Source organism: Leopardus geoffroyi, chromosome D3 (assembly GCF_018350155.1).
Source record: "Leopardus geoffroyi isolate Oge1 chromosome D3, O.geoffroyi_Oge1_pat1.0, whole genome shotgun sequence".
Lineage (NCBI taxonomy): Eukaryota > Metazoa > Chordata > Mammalia > Carnivora > Felidae > Leopardus > Leopardus geoffroyi.
Window position 1 is genome coordinate 45,719,206 of NC_059339.1, and position 13,758 is coordinate 45,732,963.

At 46.5% G+C, this 13,758-nt stretch overlaps 1 protein-coding gene across 4 annotated transcripts in view; it reads right to left on the reverse strand.

The window, feature by feature from the left end:
• TMEM241 (transmembrane protein 241) overlaps positions 1-13,758 on the reverse strand; it is a 137,283-nt gene that overhangs the window by 22,395 nt on the left and 101,130 nt on the right. For all 4 annotated transcript variants that reach the window (XR_006707934.1, XR_006707933.1, XM_045459798.1 and 1 more), the window contains exon 14: positions 6,592-6,656. Coding sequence is in view for 2 of the 4 variants with exons in the window: in XM_045459798.1 (XP_045315754.1) it covers positions 6,592-6,656 (65 nt within the window). In the remaining 2 variants the exon portion in view is untranslated. The remainder of the gene's footprint in view (positions 1-6,591; positions 6,657-13,758) is intronic.

Below are 13,758 nucleotides of genomic sequence, written 5' to 3' on the forward strand. Positions count from 1 at the left end.
TCTTGGTCAGAGGGGCAAACAGCCCTTTGGTTCTACCTGCCCTTCCAGTCTTCTCCCACATCCCCCACAAGGCCACCCACGACACACACACATTTACACTATGGCATCTTTATGTTTCTTTCTTTTTTTTTTAAACATTTTTATTTATCTTTGAGAGACAGAAAGTGTGAGCAGGGGAGGGGAAGAGAGCGAGGGAGACACAGAATCCAAAGCAGGCTCCAGGTTCTGAGATGTCAGCACAGAGCCTGACGTGGCGCTTGAACCCATGAACCGTGAGATCATGACCTAAGCCAAAGTCAGAGCTTAAGCAACTGAGCTACCCAGGCACCCCGGCATCTTTATGTTTCTAACATTCGCCCGGGGCACCAAACATACGAAACACAGGCAGGCTGTGCACATCACATTCCCAGTGAGAAATGTCACCCATGTGAGGGACTCTGACATAAAGATAATGGTAAATGTACCATTTGCCCCATTTAGCACAGGAATGAGCTGAGCAAGCGTGAGACTATTAAAACAATAAACTGAGTTCCGATTGTGGCTCAGGCATTTATTAGCCACGTGACCCTGTGCGTGCTATTCAGCTCTGGTCTTGTCTGTGCCCCAGGAGACGGTCACATCCAGCAGTGTCCGTGAGGCTGAAAAGGATATACCGGAAGCCATCAACCCCTGCATTTGGCCTATAATGCACAAGCGATAAAATATACTGACTAGCTGACTGTCCTCCCAGAGCAGCAATGCCTTCCTCACTGGCCCTCAGAGCTGGTGTCCCGACTCTGCTTGAAGACTTCTCCTGAGGGGCAGGCACGTCCTGCTGCACAAAGCAAGCCTATTTCCCTGTTGAGCAACTCTGGCCGTGGGGTCCAAGCAAGCGTCGATGGGGATCTTACTTATCAAAGACCCTGGGCACATGGTTCCTCCCTCCTGAGGGAAGCCCTTCCTCAGACTGACCCTTAAAGAATGCACACGTCATCTTCTGAAACACTGGGGCAAGTGCAGAGTCACCGTGACCTGACACAAAGGCTGCACGGAACTTTGGGCTTGGGCGGGGCTTATTTCTGCAAAGGTAACTAGGGGCTCAGCCATTTCTATGGGTTTCCAAGAACCCTGCTTTGTCACCAGGGAGAAGAACAGGGTATGGGCTGGCTCGTTGCCACTCCTCCCCCCATGGCCTTAGAACCATGCTGAAATGTAATAACCTTGCATTTCATCTGTTCAGTTTAGCTATTTCATGAAACACCAAAGCAGCTTAGTGAATGCTCAGAAGGAAACAAACCTTGGTTCAGTTTACTGTTAAGAGAGCCAGGGAGGTGAGCTTTGACGTTGTCTTCTCAACAGCAGGAGAAGCTGACACGGGGTGCAGGAATCTTAATAGCATTACAACCATTTAAGTCAGAGCTTGACCAAACTGTTTGCAAATCTTGTAATTCCCATCATTCCTGAAGTGAACACACTTCATGCAATGAAGGCTCTGCCATACCAGATGGCAGAGCATACCCGGCCAGAAATACTCATCACTAGGTCCTCTCCCAGGGCTTTATTTTCGGCGGCCCTCCAGTCTTTTCCCTATCTCAATTTTACATTCATTATTGTGCTTATTCAAGCACCTCCTGATTGCACTTGATAGGGGGCAGGGACTGTACCCTTTTCCATCTGTAGGCCTAGCCCTTCATGCAGCACCTAATAAATATTTTCTCAATGAATGACGATGAATTTCTTACCCTTGCTCCCCTTTCTCCCACCTATAGTCCAAACTATTTTTGTTTTTTCTCTTTTCTTAATGTGCCTAGAGATCTGCCTAATGTACCATTCCCTTGGGGACTTGCTGAGTGACAGTTCACAATCTGATAACTTACTCTCTGTTGAGAAGTAATGAGTGATAGTAATTTAGAAGTCCCTTCTTAGCATTTTAGAGAATTTTCACATTTTTTAAAAGGTTTTTTTTTTTTAAGATTTTTTTCATGTTTATTTATTTTGAGAGACAGAGACAGAGCATGAACAGGGGAGGGGCAGACAGAAAGGGAGAGAGAGAATCCCAAGCAGGCTCCACACAGTCAGTGCAGAGCCCAATGTGGGGCTTGAACCGTGAGATCATGACCTGAGCCGAGATCAAGAGTTGGATGCTCAACCGACTGAGCCTCCCAGGCTCCCCTTTAAAATTTCTTTAACTAGGTTTTATCCCCAGCACAGAGTCCAGTGCGGGGCTTGAACTCACGACCCTAAGTTCAACACCTGAGCTGAGAGCAAGAGTGGGACACCTAACCGACTGAGCCACCCAGGCACCCTTTTTAACTCAAATGGAAAACTGGTAAATTTCAGTCACTGTGATCCTAGCTATACTATGGGGTGTGTTGGGGGGAGTACTTTCTTCACCCCCTAAATTCACTCTTCCTACAAAGAGGCTTGGGCAGTCTCCGTGCAGTGTCCTAAAATTAAAGGCGTAAGACATTGTTACTCAAAGATGATATAAGACCATTTTCTAAGGACTGTTGGTATTAGTGAGGCTTGTGCTGAGATCAAGCATGTTGGTAAGCCATGATCACTGGTGGGCCCCATGAATGACTGCCTAAGGAGAGAAGTGGTCACGGAATCCTCAAAACAAAGAGGTTGTGTTTTGGTCATTTTCTCTCCTTGTACTTTTGCAAAGAGAAACTATTGCAAAGAGAAGAGTGTCTAAAAAGGATGCAAAGAGAGGGCACCCACAACTAATTCTACTCAGCAGAGACACTGCTCACAGTTCAGCATTTTTTCTTTTGTGTGTGTTGAATCCTCTTTGCTGAAATTTTGGAATAAAGGGAATTCATATCAATATATACAATAAAACTCTGTTAATTGAAGGTGAATAATTAAATATTAATCTGGACATTTAAATTCTGGGTTTGCAATAGATTGTTTTTATAATAAAAAACAAGATAATTTGCTGGACAAGATCAGTTGCTTTTAAGAAAAGACTTTAGGGGGCTCCTGAGTGGCTCAGTGGCTCAGTGGCTCATCTGACTTCGGCTTAGTTCATGATCTCACAGTCCATGAGTTCGAGCCCTGTGTCGGGCTCTGTGCTGACAGCTCAGAGTCTGGGGCCTGCTTTTGATTCTGTGTCTCCCTCTCTCTCTCTCTGCCCCTCCCCCACTCATGCTCTGTCTCTCTCTCTCTCAAAAATAAACATTAAAAAAATAGTTAAAGACTTTAAAATTTGACCAACATTGGTACTTAGGTTTATAATTTTCCTCCATATATATATACATATATATATACACATATATATATACACATATATATATATACACACATTTTTTAAGTTTATTTATTTATTTTGAGAGAGAGAGAGAGCAAGCAGGGGAAGAGCAGAGAGGGCCAGGGGGAGAGAGAGAGAATCCCAAGCATTCTCTGCACTGCATGAAGCATGAAGCCCAGTGCAGGGCTGGAACTCACAAACCATGAGATTATGACCTGAGCCGAAATCAGGAGTCAGACACTTAACCAACTGAGGCACTCAGGTGCCCCAAGGGTTATAATTTTGGGGGTACAGTATTTAGAAGGCTGGCCACTCGTTTATTCGGCAAGCCCTTAGGGCTAGGCAGGGAGACACAAAGGTGCGTGAAATGTGGTTTCCCTTCCGCAGGAGCTCACGATTGCAGGTAGATGGGGTGTGAACCCTCACCCGGCACTTAGTGTGGTACGTGCTGACGGTGCTGTGCACAGAGAGGGTGGGATAGGCTGCCCAGGCCTTGACACACGAGCTGACCAAATCTCTAATTAGAGGGTAAGCAAGGTTCTTAAGATCTTGCTGAAATTTGGAATGGCGTCTTCTCCACTAACCACCACAAACATTTAGATCTGTGATTCCCAACTGGGGTCATTTTGCTGCCAAAGGGACATGTGGCAGTATCTGGAGACATCTGAGGAGGTGCCGTTGGCATCGGTGGGGTGGGGCTCAGTTTGTAGCTAAAAACCCTACAAAGCACAGCACAGCTCCCTACAGCAAAGAATTATTCACTGTAGCCCAAAACGTCAACAGTGCTGAGGTGAAGGAAAACCCTACGTTAGATGATGACCTGTTTTGTACAGCTAAGCTGCTCCCCGTCCAAGAAGGCGGCTAATGACATCTGAACTCATTTCCCAGACGGTGACCTTGCTGGGGTCACGCACTGTCTGTAGCCTCGGAGCCCACCACACGCTTTTTGTGACATGAATGAGTATAAAGCAAATGGGTGTTCGGATGTAGCTGAGACAGAACCCCCTGGCCTCAGCCAGCCTGGAGCCGTGGAGGCCGTGCTGACTTAGCCCATGTCCACGTGACAGGCAGCCTCTACCTGGTCCGGCAACCGCCGCCGTGGGGACGTACAGGCTCAACGTAGCACTTGTTCCACATTTTCAAAAGAATCAGGAAATTTGGATTTTTATGGGGAAATCACCTGATTTCTAAACGTGATCGAATTTAAACTCCGAAAGCCAAAAAACAAGCAATAGTGACCCTACGGGCAAACACGGGAGGTCTAAACAAAACAGTTCTGCAGTCCCTGCCCTCTGTGACTTCTGATCAGTCTAAGCTCCCACACATCAGAGAGCAGGCCTGCCCGTGCCCAGGGTCTGAGAGCTGGTCACCCAGGCTCCGCTGGGGACAGCACGGGCCGGCTCTGTGCAAAAGACAGGAAATCTGAACTAGAGTCTGACACTCCTCTTCTGGTGGTTCACTTTGTGGTTGGAAAATTCTTTGAGGCTGAAAACACACCATCCTTAAACTCAAGTTCTGAAAAATCAGGAAATTCCAAAGTCAAGGTTCCTTTTGCAATAATCACACACGCTGTTTCCTTGATTTGGGAACACGCAGCCTTTCTTTCCATTTTGCTCAGGGCATACCATAAAGTTCACAGGATGTGAAACAGCCTGCAGACCTGGCCTCTTCCAGACTGCTGCTCTAATATCTAGGCTCGGCCTTTCCTCCCCACTGGAGAGCCACCTCTCTCCTATTTCTCACACTCCGGTCAATGCCTGGGTTTTTTAAATCCGTTCTGAAATTCTGTACAGATTATGGTTGTCCAAGGCTTATTCGTGAGAAAGAAAAATACGCCAAGAATTTAGACTATCACTACGAAGGTTAAGATACAGACATTGGGGGAAGAGTGTCAGGAGACACTGGGAATGTACCAGGAGATCTTGGCAGTTGGGTTTTTGGATGTCACCGGCCCACTGTGGGCGTCATGCCTTCCTGGAAGGACAGGTGCAGAGGAAGGAGGAAGGCGCGAAGGATTAGCTCTGTGCCCCACAGCCCCAGCTCTGGTTCCAAATCACTAACTCTCACCGTTGGCACCCCCTGCCTCTCCACCCTTCCTTGTCTTTCCTGGGGCCAGAGGGCCCAAATCCTCTTCCACCCACCGCCTTGCTCGGCCTCTGTGTTCTGCCTAAGGTCCAGTTCAAACCAGTCGCATAGCCCGCCTGCTGGCCTGTCCTCTCTCCTTCCTTCGGCCCTCACATTCACCGTGCATTCAGACTATGACTATCTTATCCCACAAACTATCTTCATGATTTCCATTCCCCCGTGCTGCCTGAAGGCTGAAGGCTGTCTTACTTCACATGTGGCAGTCACTCAAAAGATATTTTTAGCTAATTGATAGAATTATTGCTAATAGCATTAAAAAACCCAAGACAATGAGATCTTTTTCCTATGATCATTCCACTGGACAATCTTAGTTCATCATGTCAGCCCTTGAACAAGAAATAGAGCTGTCTTATCCTGGATAACACTCCTTTCGTATTGCTGTCGAATTATCTAGAAGCTCTTTATGGATGATCATATTGGTGGGAAGAGGAACATACAGGCCAATTTCTCTTATACCTCCCTTACGGCCCACTGTTACCTAGACACTGTCTACACTGCTGGTAAATCCCTGGTGTTTGCCAAATCAGTCGTGCAGAAGTACATGAAGGCTATGGGGCCTTGGATACACACAGATCTGGTTTTGAATCCTCACCCAATCATAGTAGTTATAGAATCTTGGTAAAATCACATAATACACACAAAACTAGTAGTTCACTGCTGGTGCTTACGCTGGTGTGGATGAGTGGCTGAAAGATGCACAGTGGTGTTCTGTTTCTTGATCTGGATGCTGACTGCAACGGGTTTGGTATATTCAGTTGTGAAAATTCATCACGTTGCACATTCATGATATATGTACTCCTCTGGATGTATATTTGTGTGTCAATAAAATACATACCCCAGGGCGGCCTGGCCGGGGTGGCTCAGTCAGTTTGAGCATCTGACTCTTGATTTCAGCTCAGGTCACGATCTCGTGGTTCGTGGGTTCTAGCCCCATGTCGGGGTCTGTGCTGACAGTGCAGAGCCTGCTTGGGATTCTCTCTCTCTCTCTCTCTCTCTCTCTCTCTCTCTCTCTCTCTCCCTCTCTGTCCCTCCCCTGCTCTATCTCTCAAAATAAATAAATACAAACTTAAAAAATACACACACACACACACACACACACACACACACACACACACTCCAAACACCCTTTTGCCAACATTTGAGAAAAAAAATTAGTATCCTGGTGAAACCCAAACAATAAATTTGCTCTTCCTCTCTCCAGGCAAAAGACTTACCATCCCACTGTTGCACTCGTCAGGATCATATCAAACAGCAATATGGACAAGCCAGCTGTGAGGACCTGTGGAAATAATTTCAACAAAAGGCCATCAGAGCAGCAGGACTTCGGTAACCTTCTCCAAAGTCATCGTTCACAATGACTTGTGAGGCCCCTGTATTTAGTGCTCCCTCTGAGCTAAGCATTTGGTGTGGAAAATGCCAAGTCCTAGTCTATTCGGGAGGTGAGAATCTTCAAAGAGACATTTAACTTCCGAACTCTTCAAAAGAGGAGGCACGCAGCCAATGTCTCACCCATCTCTCTCCAGGGCAGGGGCATGGTGAGAATATTCATTTCCATCCTGTCTCAAGGTGAAGAAATAATCCCCAAAGCCAGTTGTGCTCATTCATCTGTCCCCAGATCCTCCAGATAAAAACTTGGCTGTCACCCTGCCTTTGCCCACAGCACCGTCTCTCCCCTGTCCTAATGGCCATGTCTTGCTGGCCCGTGATACACATTCTACAAAACCAGATACTTCTTGGGGGAGGAAACAATTAAATCATTAACTAACTCTTTGCAGGGGCACCTGGCTGACTCGGTCAGAGGACCATGCAATGCTTGATCTCGGGGTTGTGAGTTTGAGCCCCCGTAGGCTGTAGAAATTTCTAAAAAAAAGATGAATAAACTTAAAACAAATATTTGCAAGTGTCTAGAAGCCAAAAGAGAGGAAGAGGCTACCCCCACATCTTTCAGAGCTAGAAATTACGGAAGAGTGTCTTGGAATGGCAGTAACAGAACTCGCACCCCCACGGTATCACCAAAGAGCACACAGAGTGTACGTGAACCAAAGACCCAAGTTCGTCACCATTTGGAATGCCTGCTCAGGAAAAGATGGTTATTTTCCTAGAATTCCGTATTCTCAGATGCAAGACAGTTTCTGTTAGGAAGGTCAGCCTGAGGACTTACTTTCTTGCAATGAGAAGTAAGAAGCAGGTCATTGTGGGATGGGTCACTCAGGCTGGACACCCTGGGACATGGGCAATACCATCTCACTCAAGGGGACCCATCCACTGTCCTGGAGCCCTCTTTGGGTGTCCAAGCTGGGAACAAGGCAGCAAGCAGGTGGTTCAAAGGAAGGAGTATGTTGAAGGAGCCTCATCCTCATTCATTTACCATCTTAAAAAGAAGTCTGGAAACATAAACCAGGGACCTTCAGTATAGAAACTCTGTGAAGTTTTAGAACCTTTGTAATTTACCCATTTGAGTCCCTTTCTGTTTGCTTCTTTTATCGACTTGCAGCAAAAACCCTGATAACAAAACAGACCTGGGTTGTCTTTGGGAACAAAAATGAAGCGGCGACCAGGTCAGCCAGACAGCTTGCAAAGCTGAACCCAAAGAACAGAGGAAAGAGGATTGTCAGAGTGCTGGGGGTGGCGGTGGGAGCATGTATCTTTCTTTTCTTTTTAAAAATTTTTTTACAAGTTTATTTATTTTTGAGAGAGAGAGAGATTGAATGCGAGACAGGGAGCATAGGAGGGGCAGAGAGAGAGAATCCCAAGCAGGCTGTGCCGTCAGCAGGGCTAGATGACAGTGGGATTCTCTCTCTCTCTCTCTCTCTCCCTCTGCCCCTCTCCCCCACTCGCGATTGACACGGGGCTCGATCTCAAGAACCACAAGATCATGAGCTGGGCTGAAGTCAGACGCTTAACCGACTGAGCCACCCAGGCGCCCCGGGGGGGGGCGGGGGGCGGTGCCGGTACCTCACAGAGCATGATGAATGGCACTTGTTCTCCTCCTACCCTCCTCTCGTTTTATTTAACATTATATTTAGGACCTTTGCATCAATGGTCATACCTGAAGTGGGCCTAATATTTTATTAGCTCACAGTGTAGCCATCTGGTTTTGGAAACAAGGTTATACCAACCACGTAAGTTAGTTCATCAACCTCCCTGCTTATTTTCCTATAAAGAATAAAGATGATTTTTACTGTGGATGTTAACTCTGACTTGAACACCTTTGGACCTGCACCTTCTAGTTGCGGTGGTCTTTAACGGCCAACGTCCTAAATCAAATTTTCTCCTTCTCCTTGATTCAAGTTTGTCATTTTCACTTTTCCCAAAAATGTGTTTCATCTAGGTTTTCCAACTCATTAGCATTTTGCTATTTGGAAAAAATATTATTTTTTCTCATTGGTGCCCATTTTAATTACCTTCCCTTTCATTCTTAATTTTATTGTCATTTTTTCTTCCTTTTTTTTCCTCCCTTAGTTTTTTAAAATTAAAATTTTTAATTTAATTATTTTTTTAATTTTTTAATGTTTATTTTTTTTTTACATTTATTTATTTTTGATAGAGAGAGACAGAGCACAAGTTGTGGAGGGGCAGAGAGAGAAGGAGACACAGAATCCGAAGCAGGCTCCAGGCTCCGAACTGTCAGCACAGAGCCCGATGCGGGGCTCAAACTCACAAACCGCAAGATCATGACCTGAGCTGAAGTTGGACGCCCAACCGAGTGAGCCACCCAGGGGTCCCTGATGTTTATTTATTTTAGAGAGAGACAGAGTGCGAGCAGGGGAGGGGCAGAGAGAGAGGGAGACACAGAATGGAAGCAGGCTCCAGGCTCTGAGCTGTCAGCACAGAGCCCAACGTGGGGCTGGAACCCATAAACGACAAGATCATGACCTGAGCCAAAGCCGGCTGCTCAACCAACTGAGCCACCCAGGTGCCCCACCCCCAATTTTTTTTTATTTTAGAGAGAGAGAGAGTGAGTGAGTGGGGGAGAGGGGCAGACGGAGGTGGAGAGAGAGACAGAGACAGAGAGACAGAGAGAGACAGAGAAACTCTTAAGCAGGCTCCACGGTCAGTGCAGGGCCTGACATGGGGCTTAATCCCACGACCCTGGGATCATGACCTGAGTTGAAATCAAGAGTCAGATGCTAGGTGGCTCAGTCGGTTAAGCAGCCGACTTCGGCTCAGGTCATGATCCTGCGGTCCATGAGTTCGAGCCCCGCGTCGGGCTCTGTGCTGACAGCTCAGAGCCTGGAGCCTGCTTCCGATTCTGTGTCTCCTTCTCTCTGACCCTCCCCCGTTCATGCTCTGTCTCTCTCTGTCTCAAAAATAAATAAACGTTAAAAAAAAAAATTTTTTTTTAAAAAAAGAGTCAGATGCTCAACTGACTGAGCCACCCAAGTGTCCCTCCTTCCTTCTTCTTAATCAAAGTTAAGTTTGTTCATTTCTCTTTACTTTTGCAACTTCTTGGGATGTCCTGACATGGTGCCAATGGTGATACGTTTCTTAGGACTGATGAAACAGGCCCCGTTCTACCGACGGATGGCCACGATGTTGGCAGCTTGGTGTAACGGAACACCTCACAAAATTTATGAAGGGCCCAACTAGCCTTTCCTAATTCTTCACCATGTCTTCATGCCCTTCACCCCTTATCACCTCTTTACGGCCTTCGGCCCTCATTCTCTGGTTGTGTCTCTCACGTGGCTTTCCATCTAGCGTGTGAGGCTGTCACCTCCCACCTGCCCTGAAGTACCCCAGCCTGGGACTTGGGCCTCTGTTTCTCCACACGCCTCTTAGCCCAGGAGGAATCCTGTCTGCCATGAGATAGACAACGGGCCTGCTTATTCCTCTTAACTGCACCTTTTGCCAAGAAAAACACATCTTAAAACTTCCAAACCAGCCCTTACTTGAAAATAAGACTGGTTTAGTAGCCACACTGGTGCCTTTGACATGTGCCGCTTCCTGGAGATGTTTGTACAGTCTCCTGCCTTTCTCCCGAGGCACTTTTTCAAACTTTTCTAAAGTTTTATCTCTCGATGAGCACATTTTCTGCTGGCTGAGACACTCACTAACATTTCACAGAGAGACGTGTCTTATTTCTGTAGTGAATGTATGGTGAAGCTGTCTACACCACGGAGCTACTGTGAAGTTCAACAGACCACTTTGTAGTCTATTCAGTAAGAAACACTGGTTTCTTGGGCTTCCTTTTGCTTCCATTGCCAGCCCTCGCAGTCAGCATCAGAGGCATTTTCTCACACACACATACACACAGTCACCAAAGTTCTACCAGTTCACAAAAGTCACTGCCGAAGATGGGTTGAGTAGGAGCTGACAGCTCCTCGCTGAGAGGCAGACAATGGGCACTCGGCCAGCCCGACTTGCCCACTAAGTGACTTGCACCCACACATCAACCTCCACGTGCAATGTGAGCGTCAAATTCATGCCTCAGCCAAGTGGAAGATTTCTGTATGCCATGGGCCGTCAGGACTGCTCAAGACCCCTCAAAAGTGTGAATGATAAACCTGTTCATGCCAAAGGCCCACTCTGCTTCCGGTTCTACTGAGGAATAAACAGAAGCCAGGAATAGCTGAAGGCACACGTCTGGGTACAGAGTGCCCTACACATGGTCACCTAGGTGCAGGACCTGAGAGGTGGAAGGGACTCCCTGCGATCACAGGTGGGGGAACTGTGACCGAGAGACGGTGAGTGATTTGCTCCAGGGGCCTGGGACCCCAAGCAGTGAGGGGTGGAAAAGACCTCGACTCCCAGGTCAACCTTCTCACACAGACAGAAACTCAAGAAAGGGCCCACGTGAGCTCCATATGTTTTTTTTTTTTTTTTTAAAGATTTTGTTTTTTAAGTAATCTCTACACCCAACATGGGGCTTGAACTTACAACCCTGAGATCAAGAGTCACATGCTCTACCGACTGAGCCTGTCACACACCCCTCCATGCAGTTTTAGAAGAAGAAAAAAAGAAGAATGCACTGAAGACAGGGCTTCAAAGAGATATTTGCAAACCCATGTTCATAGCAGTATTATTCACAATAGCTCAGATTTGGAAGGAACCCAAGTATCCATCAATGGATGAACAGATACCCAAAATGTGGTGTATACATGGTTATTCAGCCTTTCGAAGGAAGGCAATTCTGACCCATGCGACAACATGGATGAACCTTAAAGACATCACGCTAAGTGAAATAAGCCAGATACAGAAGACAAATATTGTATGATTCCACTTACATTAGGTGCTTTGAGGAGTCAAATTCAGAGACACAAAGTAGAATGGAAGTTACCAGGGCCTGGGGGGGGGGGGGACTGTGAGTGGGGAGTTAGTGTTAATGGGTACAGAGTTTCAGCTTCGGATGATGAAAAGGATCTGGCAGTGGATGTCAGAAAATGTGTAAACTTTTTTTTTTTTTAAGTGTTTAAAAAAAAAATGGCTAAAATCTGGGACTCCTGAGTGGCTCAGTCTGTTGAGCATCTGACTTCAGCTCAGGTCGAGATCTCACAGTTCCTGGGTTCGAGCCCCATGTCGGGCTCTGTGCTGACAGCTCGGAGCCTGGAGCCTGCTTCAGATTCTTTGTTTCCCTCTCTCTCTGCCCCTCCCCCACTCACACTCTGTCTCTGTCTTTCTCTCTCTCAAAAATAAATAAACATTTAAAAAAATGGCTAAAATCTGCTCAAGAAATAGACTTCAAGTTACACTTGGAACTTGCCATTCAAGAAACTTAAGTAGCAGCCATTACAAGCACTTGTCCTTATTTTCAAAAAGCATTTTCAAAAATACAAATTTTTCCCCACAGAAGAAAGAGTCCTGTGGTCTGAGGAATGTCTCCCCTGTACACACAGATCTGAATAACAAACACCAGGACCCGCCACAGCTGAGGGACGCCAACAACAGCAGAACTCAATACATTGTGTCTGCGGCAGCAGGGGCTTTGAACTTCCTGGCTTTGTCAACGGATGTCACAACCTCTGTGTTATTGAAACAGATTTTGGTATTTAAAGCAGATCAGGCTTGTTTTTTAAACATTCATTTTGATCCTAAGACAAATTTTCTGTTTGTCTAAGGGAAAAATAAAGGGGAATATTGTTGGTGGGAACCTGCCAGACAGTCGTGCATTTGGGGGGCAGGAATTAGTCAGGCTTGTTGCTTGTTAGCATTTTGTTGTTTAAATACCTACGACTTCAGAAAAAAGGGACTGCAGCACGTATAAAAGCCCTTCACGGTGACTGCCTCACTTACAGCCTACACCTCCTACTTCAACTAGCTGTAGTTTTTCAAACACGGGTTCTACCATCACGCTGCCTTTGCTGCAAGGTCTCTCTGCCTGGAACAGTTTCAAAGGCCTCCCCACACAATTCCTGCTCACTTTTTGAAAACCCATTTCTAGGGACACCTGGGTGAATCCGTTGGTTAAGTGTCCCACTCTTTTTTTTTTTTTAATGTTTATTTTTGAGAGAGAGAGCGCGCACAAGCAGGGGAGGGGCAGAGAGAAAAGGAGACAAAGAATCCAAAGCAGGCTCCAGGCTCTGAGCTGTCAGCACAGAGCCCAACACAGGGCTCAAACTCACAAACTCACCACCTGAACCAAAGCCATATGCTTAACTGACTGAGCCACCCAGGCACCCCAAGTGTCCCACTCTTGATGTCAGCTCATGTCATGATCTCATGGTTGGTTTGTGCGACTGAGCCCCATGTTGGGTTCCATAATGACAGAGTGGAGCCTGGTTGGGATTCTTTCTCTCCCTCTCTCTCTCTGCCCCTCCCCTGAGCTCTCTCTCTCTCTCTCAAAATAAATAAACATTAAAAAAAAAAAAAGAAAGAAAATCCATTTCTAGAAAACATTTTCTGGACCTTCCCCCCTGCCTCGCCCCATCCACACATCTAAGTGGATCAGGCACTTCTTCCAGTGACTTTCATGCCCCTTGACATTGTACATGTTAAACTATGGAAATGTGTGGTCTCCCCAACCGGGGCATGCACTATCCATCTTTGTATGTTCAGGACATGCCAACAGAGACCCACGTAAGGTAAGTGGCCAATATACTTTCCAGAACTGCACTAGTCATCAGTGCTGGTAAGTCACAGTCTTGTTTTTTTGTTATTTGTTTTAGAGAGAGAGAGAGAAAGCACAAGCAGGGCAGAGGGTCAGAGGAAGAGAGAGAGATAATCTTAAGCAGACGCCACAGAACACAGCCTGACATGGGGCTCGACTTGTTATCATAACCTGAGCCAAAACCATGAGTCAGACGCTCAACCAACTGAGCCACCCAGTGCCCTAAAATCTTATTTTTAAATCCCTTTTGATATATTAAGGGCACTTGGACCCCGGACGGGAGAAGCACAGAGACATTCTCTGCTCCTCTTCTCTGCTTCTTTGCCCAATTACCTCC